The sequence below is a fragment of the Microtus pennsylvanicus genome, chromosome 9, assembly GCF_037038515.1.
Source record: "Microtus pennsylvanicus isolate mMicPen1 chromosome 9, mMicPen1.hap1, whole genome shotgun sequence".
Taxonomy (NCBI): domain Eukaryota; kingdom Metazoa; phylum Chordata; class Mammalia; order Rodentia; family Cricetidae; genus Microtus; species Microtus pennsylvanicus.
In genome coordinates, this window is record NC_134587.1 from 44,955,594 (window position 1) to 44,966,445 (window position 10,852).

At 56.6% G+C, this 10,852-nt stretch overlaps 1 protein-coding gene across 1 annotated transcript; it reads right to left on the reverse strand.

Moving 5' to 3' along the window:
• Positions 1-6,820: 6,820 nt before the first annotated feature.
• On the reverse strand, positions 6,821-9,493 carry Ier5l (immediate early response 5 like). The gene has a single exon (XM_075985718.1). The coding sequence runs from the start codon at positions 9,301-9,303 to the stop codon at positions 8,080-8,082; it is 1,224 nt and encodes a 407-aa protein (XP_075841833.1). The 5' UTR covers positions 9,304-9,493; the 3' UTR covers positions 6,821-8,079.
• Positions 9,494-10,852: the final 1,359 nt, after the last annotated feature.

The window sequence follows — 10,852 nt, forward strand, 5'->3', positions numbered from 1 at the left end:
GGTGTACAAGGTCTTCACAGGACTCCAGCTCTCACTGCCCGTTTCTGTGGCAGCAGCGGGGCTGAGACAGAGCTGCAGCCATGAAACGTGGTCTGATGTAGCTGGACTTTGCAGTCAACAAATAAACCTTAGTCCGGTTGCAGCGACTCATCGGGTAAAGGCTCCTGTCCCTGCCGATCTCCAGGATGCCAGGATGCGCGTGGTGGAAGGAGAGAACCTACTCTTTCAGGTTGCCCTCTGACTGCTGCACGTGTGCCACAGCATATGCACCAATGTGTACACAAACACGTAAATAAATAAAATGATTAAGAAACAACCCTTTGTCATCTTGTCAGCTCTCTCAGGTTGGGGACTCATTTGTTAGGGCAGCATAGCCTGTCCAATTCTGACTAATGCTGGTCTGCTCAGGTTTCAAACACCATCTCAGGTCGCCAGACCTCAAGTGCTCCCCCACCCCCAAACAGCCAAAAGCTCCGATTTCGCTTTCCTGTAATGCGTGCTTAACCGTTTCCTTGTTTGCTTGTCTTCGGTCTCCCCCCCCACTAGATTGCAGGTTCTCTGAGGCAGAGCCCGCCACTGCCTGCCTCATGCCGGGTTCCTACTGTCGTGCCCAAGAAACACTTGAATGCATGAATGTTCATTAAATGTGTGAGTGCGACAGTCAGGTGACCGTGCCCCCATGTGTCACTGTGATTTACTATCGCTGCCTGTGCGATCCTAACACGGATCCTGAGGTCATCGGAAAGTTAGACGCTGTGGTTATTTTTCTGACGTCTGGAGCATCCGAGTCAAAGCTGGCTGGGACCTTTCTCCTCTCTTCAGAGCTCTACAGATGAGGCAATGGTGGACCTGTTAGGAAAAGGAAGTGCCTCCTAGCATCAAGGTTGATAGATTCTAGATAGATGTGACTTTGCCAGACCTGCCCCGAGGTCTCTAGACACCTTGTCCATTGCTCCTCTTACTCAGCTTAGTGGTTTCCTCTGTAGCTTCTGCCATCTTCCTAAAAAATGCCCCTCCCCAACATCTGACTCATTGCACCAGGTAACAGTATTGGCAGCTGGGACTAGCGTAGGGTCAGAGATGGGGCTTGGGGGATGGTTCCATTAGGGAGGTGCCTGCTGTGAACACCCATGGATCCCAGCACCCATAAGTACTTTGGATGCTCAGCCTGTCACCCAACCACTGGGAGTGGGATGGGGTAGACAGGTGGATTTCTGTAACTCACTAGCAAGTCAGCCTAAATCAGTGGGTGAGGCCAGCTCCAGTGAGGGATACGCTGTCTTCAGAGATAAGGTGGAGAATAATGGATGAGGACACTTAGTGTCTTTCTCATGGCAAGCTGCACACGCACGCGTACACACACATATACCACCCAGAGACACACAGAGGTGGGCCTGTAAGATAAGTGTGTGGGCTGGCTTGTTTCTTCATTGGGGGCAGTTGTACAATGCCCCCTTCTGACCTCCATGGGCATCAGCCACATATTTGGTACACAGATATACATGCAGGCAAAGCACTTCTGTGCACAAAAATGTTTTATTTCATGGGTTTGTGTATGTGTGTATCTGAGTGTATGTGTGTACCGTGAGTGTGCAGTGCCAGTGGAAGCCAGGAGATCAGGTCCTCTGGAACTGGAGTTACAGAGGGTTGTGAGTCACCATGTGGGTGCTGGGAACTGAGCCCAGGTTCTCTGCAAGAGCCCTAAGTGCTCTTAACTGCTGAGCCATTTCTCCAGCCCCAAAAAAGATCTCATGTGCAACCCTGGCTGGCCTGGGAACTTTTTAGGTAGACCATGATGGCCTCAAATACACAAAGGTCCTACTGCCAGCTGGGTAGTAGTGGTACATGCCTTTAATCCCAGCACTTAGGAGGCAGTGGCAGGAGGATCTCTGTGAGTTCAAGGCCAGCCGGGTCTACAGAGCTAGTTCCAGGACAGGCACCAAAGCTACACAGAGAAACCTTGTCTAGAAAGAAAAAAAAATCCCGCCTTTCTGGCCCTGACCCCCAAGTCCTGGGATTAAAAGTTTCTATGCCTGGCTAGAAATAAATAACTTTTTATTTATTTATTTATTTAGTATACAATATTCTGTTTTGCGTGTATGCCTGCAGGCCAGAAGAGGGCACCAGACCTCATTACAGATGGTTGTGAGCCACCATGTGGTTGCTGGGAATTGAACTCAGGACCTTTGGAAGAGCAGGCAGTGCTCTTAACCTCTGAGCCATCTCTCCAGCCCCATAAATAACTTTTTAAAAGTTGTTTTGTTTTTCTTTTCTCCTGGGATAGGGCCTCAGATGGGCTGGCCTGGAGTTTGCTATGTAGACCAAGCTGTCTAAAACCTGCCTTAGTCTCCTGAGTGCTGGAATTAAAGGTTACTTGGCCCAACTCAATTTGTTTATTTTTATTTTTTGTATGGTTGTGTGACATCATATATGTATGTATGTGCACTGTGTGCATGCCTGGTACCCACAGTGGGCCTCAGATCTGGAACTGGAGTTAAAGACAGTTGTGAATCATCATGATGGAGCCCAAACCCAGGTCCCCTGCGAGAGCAGCTAATGCTCAGAGTCCAAGCTCTGCTTGGTCAGGTGTTTCTGGATGGTGCTTGCCCCAGAGAGGCTGGAAGTGCCGGCTGCCTCCTCTCTCCTGGGCAGCTCATTTACATTAATGACAACGCCTGCTACCCACAGGCTTCATCTTTTTCTTCTTCTAAATACAAAACATGCTTGTTGTAGAAATTCAGGATGCGTAGGATCAAGGTCATCTGTGGCTCCCTGCCTACTGTGACCACCTCAACTCCTTAAGGGCCTATTCGGCTTATCTGAACAGGTGACTAGATCACGCTGCCTCTATCCCAGATGTCCCCGGGTTCCTCCAGGTGACCATGTTGGCCTCACGTGGTCCCTCTTCCTTTTGGCTTGCTGGCTGACCCTCTTGGCTACCTGTTGAAACCCTTTTCAGTTCTACCCAAATTCCAGGAGGACCCACACAAGGAATTCTTGCAAGTTATGTCCTTGTCCTCAGTCCTCGGGGAGTGGTCCACAGAGCCTATCGGGAGAACCCAGCCTCTGCCTGGGGTGTGCATCTTCCCTGCTCTTGGTCATCCCTGAGTAGCAAATCAGGGAAGTACCAGATGTCCCATACGGAGAGCAGACATCTTCTCCAGAGCTGCTCTGAGTATTTCTCATCACCCAGGTCTCCAAGTGGCCCTGCCCAAGCCAATCAGAAAATTTCTCTTCAGCCCAGAGTGCAGCCACCCCCCACACTTCCCCCCTCCCCCCTCAGTTCTTCCCCCCCACCTCCACCTCCTCCCGCCCAGTCTCTGGAGGCCATATCTACAGTACTCACCAGGTACCACCCTTTTCTGAGAAAAGACTTCTCTGCTCCTGAGCTTCCAGTGACAGCCAGCATGTTCTCGGGCTTGGCCACAGCTTTGGGAACCCACCAGTCTTTCCCTTGAATTTTCCGGGTTAGCAAAAAAGGTGGTCCTTTTTGGGTGTGAACTGGGAGGCCAGAGTTCTGCGCTAAGAAACTGGGGAGCTCCAGACACTGGGAGAGCATTTTGGAAATCACTGACTGTATCCAGCTGTACCTGAAGCCAGTAGCACCCCTGCCTGCTGCTCAGTTTGGTGCTGCGATTCCAGAAGTCTCACCTTTTGCCCAAATCACTCCATTGTGCCTTACCAAAAGTCTTTTTCTTTTTTAAAATATTTATTATGTGTACAGTGTTCTGCCTGCATGGTAGAAGAGGGCACCAGATCTCATTTACAGATGGTTGTGAGTCACCATGTGGTTGTTAGGATCCGAACTCAGGACCTCCAGAAGAGCAGTTAGTGTCTTAACCTCTGAGCCATCACTCCAGCCCCAACTGAAAGTCTTAAAAGAATAGGACAGTCCTGGGCAGGTGGAACACAGACCCTCTTCTGTGTCTCCTCTGCCTTCGTCCTGGACCCTGCAGAATGACACACTGAAGGATGGACATGTGCCAGCTCAGCCATGACTAGCTTCTGTAGCCTAGAGTAGACTCAGTTGTGAATTCTCAACCTGGTCATTTAAGCCATGTCCAGATCAACTGCCAGAGCCTTTCCCTACCAGACCGTGAGCTCCAACAGGTGGAGGCTGGCTACCCAGTGGTGCGACCTTGGAGGTACGTTCTCCTTTCTGAAAGGCTGCTTCCACCTCCGAGGATGGCTGGGAGTTTGAAATTAGTAATCCACAGAGGCGCTTGCTGTTCTGGCTATTTATGACTTTGGTGGTGGTGAGTGGAGAGAGCTTTCCAGGGGCTAAGCACCTAACGCACGCACACTTCGTGGATGTGCCCCTGTGGACAGAGTCGGTAAGACGCAGCAGCGCTTGGTGTCCACCCTCCTTCTCAGTGGCTCTCCCGGGAGCTTCGAACATCCCCAGCCCCAGACTTCTCTGGAGGGTGGCTCAGCTGTTCTCCTGGCATCCAGCTCCAAACATAGACCCTGGCTCAGCCCTTCCTCAGCATCAGAGGCAGCCTTGGGATGTGTTTTATGTTAGGGGGAGCCAATTAGCTGGGACGACCAGGGGCTGAAATTCCGTTCTCTGGGCGCTGTCTTTTGACACCACGAGGAGCTTCAGTCTTCCAATTGCCCTTCTACCTTGGTCTTGGTGGAGGGAGAGGGTCTATGAACCTGGCAGCTCCCACCCCTTCCTCCAGTGTTTCCGTGGTGCATCGGTCTCTCCAGGGGAGTTCTGGGCTGCCACAGCGCAGAAGTCTCCAGGGATTTTGAGTGGGGTGAGAAGGATGCTGGGAGATTCACGTGTTGGAGGCAGTTGTAGGGCGGCCGTGGCCCTCAGTGTGGTACTGTGGCTGCTGTTTCTGGGGGAAAATGTGTAGAGCAGGGCATTAACCTTTTGTGTCATTGTTCGAGGTACTTGGGCCCTGCAAAGACAAGTGTGGCTGAGGGTCCTCTCTGTTGTGGCTCCCTGAATTCTTCCCCCAACTCCCAATTTCACTCTATCCCAATGTATCTAATATTTCCTGAGCTGAGAAAACCTGCGCGGGTGGGGAGGGGAGACCCTTAGTCTGTGGTTTTGCTAACCTCAGGGCTTTTATTTTGCACGCAAACACCCACACGTCTTCACCACACGGGTCCCAAGGACAGATGAAAAGATCCCAAGCTCCTCAGCGGGAGTCTTGCTGTACCCAGCTCCACAATCCCAACAAAGGCGCCCAACCACGTGCCCTCCTCCACGCGGACCTGGAGTGGGGAAGTTCTATGCTCACGGTCCCTGCTCAGGCCCGGGCTGGGTGGGGATGTGATGCTAGGTCGCGGGTGCGCGTGGAGCCCGTCCTAGAAGCCCGGCTGCCCCCGGCTGCGCCTCGCCCACTCCCATCCGCACACGTTGCAGCGCCCTTCAATTGGCGCTAGGGGGAGCCGTGGCAACTGACTTGAACTGACAAAACTGTACATCCAACAGCTATTTCCTTCGACTTGCAGGAGAAATGGGAGGGGGTTAAGATGCACCCCCCCTTAGGCAGCTCCAGGCGCTTCCCATGGGAGGCCGATGACACAGGGGTGGGGGTGGAATGAAGGTGTCTTTCCTCTCGGTAACTCACACCTCTAGAGCATCCCTTTTCCCCAACCCAAATTGCTGACCTTCGCAGCCCCCCCCCCGCGTTTTAGAGTGTCCCCAAGAACTTCGCCACGCGCGACAACGGTATCTAGAGCCACGCAACCCCCTGAGGATGGATAGCTTTCACCTCTGGGAGTCTGGGCTAGGGGCCCTGGGCGACAGCGCCTCCTGTCGCCCAACGAGGTGTATTGGGTGGGGCGGCGTGAGCAGTCCGGCGGGTGGCTAGGAGCTTTTTTGCTCAGGGAAGGGGAGCGCGGGGGCGAGCCAATGAGAGCGGGAGATCTTTGGGGAGACAGCCTGAGACAGAGAGAGGCTACCACCCCCAAACAACAAGAGACCGCCGTTTTAGGCCCCCCCCCCCGCGCCCCATGCCACCCGGGTTTGTTCTTTCCTATCCCTTTAGCAAGGCTGGAACCACCCGTGTGCCCTGGGGCCAGAACCCCGGCTCCAGATGTGAATTTGGTTCCAGTGGGGAAGAACGCGAGCTTCCTCCGGGCCTTGGCACATTCTCCCACTCTGAGGTCATTCCGTAGGTGGTCAGAGTGGAGCGCGCGCCTAGAGCCTTCCTGCCTCGCCTCCATCCACTGGAGAGGAAGGAGAGGCGGGCGCGAGGGAGCAGAAAGGGAGAGGGGAGGGGCGCGAGGAGGGAGGGAGACGCCGCCAGCACACCACCAAGTGGCACTGAGCAGTGATAACAAACTCAACTTTAAAAAAAAAAAAAGAAAAAGAAAAAAGAAAAAGAAAAGGAAAAAAACTTCCCCAAGTTGCAGCCTGAGACGTGCGGACGTGCGGTCAGAGGCGCAGGGCGGGGAGTGTGGGTGGGTGGCCCAGAAGTCTCCAGGCTGCAGAGAGCTCAGACTAGGAGCCAAGTAGGCCCTTGCAATCCTGGTTGCATAGAGAGATGTGTTGGAGGCTGGCTCAGCTTCCTGCTGGAGACCCCGGGGCAACCGGTTCCCATGGGACCAGGACCCGCTGGAGAGGGGTGTGGAGTGGCGGGGAAGACTGGGAGACGCGTAGCACAGGGCTCCATCCCTAGAACCCATATCACACACACACCCGGGACTCCCCAACCCTGACCCTGCGACGTGGGCAGATCCCACCCGTCCGCAGCTCTGAAGAGCTGGGGTTTGCGCGCGCGCGCGTGTGTGTCTGTGTGTGTGTGTGTGCAGGTTCTCCCACCTCTAGGCCCACGTGAAAGCAAAGCACTACCATACACTCTACAGTCGACTTTTTATTAAGATTATAAATTTAAACAAATAATCTGAACAGTTTTACCCGGTGAGATTCAATTTAGTATGCACAAAAATACAGGAAGAAGGGCCGGGAAGGTAAGGTTGGCAACTTGTTTTGGAGTCCCTGGGATGGTGATGGCAAAGATCCAGAGGGGGTCTAGGCGAACCTCACCTTCTCACAACAAAAGGCTTTTAAATTAAACAAAATCTATCGAGCTGAGGACGCAGACAGGGTTCTCACAGGCTGGAACAATGCTGGTTTCATGAGATGGAACCGAAGACTGAAGCAGGACAAGGTAACTTAGAAGTGCGCACACAAACACCACAGCTGACCAGGAGCTAAGTGAAGCAAAGCGAAAAGTCTCCTGCGCAGCCGGCGGTCCGGGCCCCTCCCTCCCCCGGGGCCGCCGGGGATCCAGGTGAAGGAATCGACTTCCTTTTTTGTTTAGTGAGGACCGCAGTGCTGGGCATGATGGGAAATGTAGTTCGCCCTGTTCGCCCCCCACCCCTTCCCCAACTGTGCTGAGTGTCGGGCGCCACCTTCCCCCTGGTCCGGGAGGCGGGTGGAGGAGGGGAGGAGGACGGAGCCAGAGGGGCGGGGAGAGGAGGGGTTCTAGACGCCCGCCCCGGCAAGAAAAGAAAAAAAAAGTTGAAGTGTTTTCATTTCTGCCTTCTCATTTTGAGAACTTTGGAGGCCGCCCCCAGAGAGGAAATGTGACCGAAACGTCCCTTTTGGAGATAGAGTTTGCTTTTGTTTTTTTGCTCAGAATTTCATAAGACCCATTCCTCACCCCGGAGAGGAACTCAGGAGAGCGGAACGTCGGGCTTCCAGGCTCAGACAACTGATTGGAGTCGGCGTCCCGGGGCTCGCGCCCTCCTGCGTTGAGCCCCCGGCGTGCCCCGGCACCCAGCCTCGCCCCCGGCTGCCCGGCACCTCCTCCGGGCAGCAGCCTGCCTCACGTGGCAGGCTCCTCGCTAAACCACTGCAATCAGTACAATAAAAAGAAAAAAAAAGAGTAAGAGAAACACAAAGCATACTTAAATAGGCGCTTTTTCTCTCTGCAAAAATAAAGTCCAAGATTTTTTAGATTTTTTTTTATTTTACAATTTATAAAACATCAGCCTCTGCTTGCCCCCAGCTCGCACCGAGTGGCCAGGACCCGCTCGCTCCCTATCGTCCTTTGGCCGAGTCTTTGTCTGGCCCCAGCCCCGCGGGGCCCAGGGTCCCCATGTCCTCGGGGGTCCCTAGAAGGCGACAATGGCTCGAGTCCAGGCGCCGAGGCTGGCGAGCGCCTGCTTGGCGCACAGCTGCCCGTTGAGCGGCGGCGGCTGCTCCGAGGAGTCCGGCTGTCGGCTCACCAGCCCCGAGAAGCCCGAGCCAAAGATGGAGATCAAGTTTGAGATGTTGGACGCGTCCGGGGACGAGTCCGGGCAGAAGTCCTCGAAGCGGGCGCGCTTACAGGGGGCGAACGGGGCGCCCCCGGGGGGCTCGGCTCCCAGGTCACCCGCGTCCTCCTCGTCGTCGTCCTCTTCCTCCTGGCCAGGGTAATACTTGCGTTTGCAACCAGCGGCGGACGCCAGGCCGGGTCCCGGAGCGCCCTGTCCACAGCAGGGGCAGTGGGCGGAGGCGCAGCAGTCCTGGTGCAAGTAGCCGTTTTCCACCGTGGTCACCACGTGAGTGTCCAGGTCCAGCACGGTGGTCTGGCTGCTGCAGTGCACACCGAAGTCCGAGGGGGCCGGGTACGCGCCCCGGTAGAAGCCAGGGGACGAGGAAGGGGCTGGAGAGGCGGGCGGAGAGGAAGCGGCGACGGTCGGTGGGGTAGCCCCCGGGGGCGCCGAGGGCGCAGAGCAGGCGGCCGGGACGCGAGGGTCCCGCGGGCAGAGCGCGGCGGGCGCGGGCGGCGGCAGCGGCGCAGGACCCGGCTGCAGCGGCTCCAAGTGCTGCCCGCGGTGGGGCGCGCCGTGCGGCGGCTGGAGCGCGGCGCACCCGGGCAGCTCTGAGAGCGCCCCCGCGCAGCCCGCGGGCGCCCCGGCCACCGCCACCGCCGCCGCGCAGCTCCTGGGCGCCGGGTGTTGGTGCTGGTGCAGCTGCTGCTGGAGGTGCAGCTGGTGGAGCTGGTGGAGCTGGTGCAGCTGGTGCCGGGCGACCGGCTCGCGCGCCTCCGCGTCCCCGCCGCCGCCAAGTTGGAGCGGGCCGAAGTCCGCCGCGTTGGCCGGCATCCCCGGCGCCGCGTACGCGAGGTGCTGGTGCTGGTGGTGGGGCGGCTGCTGTTGCTGTTGCTGCTGCTGCTGTTGGCGCCGGTAGAGCTCGGCGTAACGCTCGCTCAGGTAGAGCTGGCGCGCGTTGCGGAGCACGTAGGACACTAGGAGGTTCTTGTGCAGCTTGATGCCGCCGCGCTGGGTCCGGGAGCTGTGGATCTTGCGCAGGGAGATGCTGATCAGGCTCTGGGCGTCCAGGGCGCACTCCATGCTCCCGCGGAGATGCGGGCGGCGGAGCAGCCGCCTTTGCTGCTGCTAATGCTGCTGTTGCGTGTATCTCCAGCAGGTCGCTGGGGCGCACCGGACACAGGGAACCGAGCCCGGGTCAGCGGGTCTGTGGCGCTCCGAGAGAAGCCGCCACCATGCGCTCCGCGCCACCCGCAGGCTCACGCTCCCCAGACGGCGCCAAAGCAATGAGCCTCGGCCGGCCCCGGCCCCAGCTATTTAGCCGGGTAGCGGCGCCCCGCCCCACTGCAGATTACCCAATAGAATCGTGCGGAGCCTCCCGAATGACAGCCGCTTCCCGCCCCGGGGCCACTTGACTGACCAATCAGACCAAGGCGGTTCCTTTGTGCTATTCAAATACCGAACGGACCCCGGGCCTCCAACGCCGCCGCTGCCTCGAATGTTCTCTTGGGACCGCGGCACTGCGTGGGACTCGGAGCCTCCTCGGTAGCGGCCCGTAGCGTGGGTCGTCTCTCGGGAGCTATGTTGAAGGCCGCGGCTACCCTGGACCTGGCTCCCACGAGTTGGGGGTCGGCTCACCTGAGAGCTGTGGAGATGGCTCCGCCCCCTTCCGCACAGTTGGGCCTCACCTGCAGCAGGTGCGCGCGGTTCCCCGCTCTGGGCCACGCGGTGCCTCTTCTTTCTCACCTGCCAAGGCCGGGGGTAACCTGGGGAATCTGAGCCTTCTCTTGAGAAAAGCTGGTGTGTGTGTGTCCGGGGGCGCATCTGGGCACTAGGGTATCCTCATGGAAAATAGAGTTTGGGGCTTGATTCCCTGATGTTTTAGCCTAAGGGCCTCTGGGATTGGTCGGGGAAGGGCCTCCCCTCTGTTTGACTGCAAAACCCAGTGAATTTTGATCTATAGTAGAGAAACTTTGTCGTTGTGAGCCAGCCCGGAGGGGTGGGAGGTTGGAGATAGGGAGATAGGAACCCTCCCCAGCTTCCTCCTCACCTTTGGGTAACCTCTACTTTGCTGCCTCACTAATATCAATGACAATAGAAGCACTTACTGTGTGCCTAGCTTGGGGCCCTGAGCAGAAGGTCTGAATCCCTCCCCCTCTCTAAGTTTCCTTGGGGTAACCTGTTAAGATTTTGTCAGAGCCCGGTGGTGGTGGCCCTTGATGGTGGTGCTGGCCTTTAATCCCAGCACTCAGGAGGCAGAGGCAGAGGCAGGCGGATCTCTGTGAGTTTGAGGCCAGCCTGGTCCAAAGCTTTAGAGAAACCCTATCTCGAAAAACAAACAAAGGTTGGTGAGAACCCTGAGCCCCAGGAGTACCCAAGCCAAGGACTCATCGCCTTTTATGTCCTTATTCTGAGTTATCCACGGACCAGTGGGACAGGCTATAGGATAAGGATTCCTGGGAGGCTGTACTGAGAAACTTACAGAGGAAGAGGGCTGCCGTGGGGAGGGGAAGGATCCAGAGCTGGACTCTTGAAGGACAAGCAGCGTCCATGGAGATGACTGGTGACAGATGGGACCTTGTGGGGCTGGGGACATGGAGTCTCTTCTCTGACGCTCCCTGTCTTCAGACCC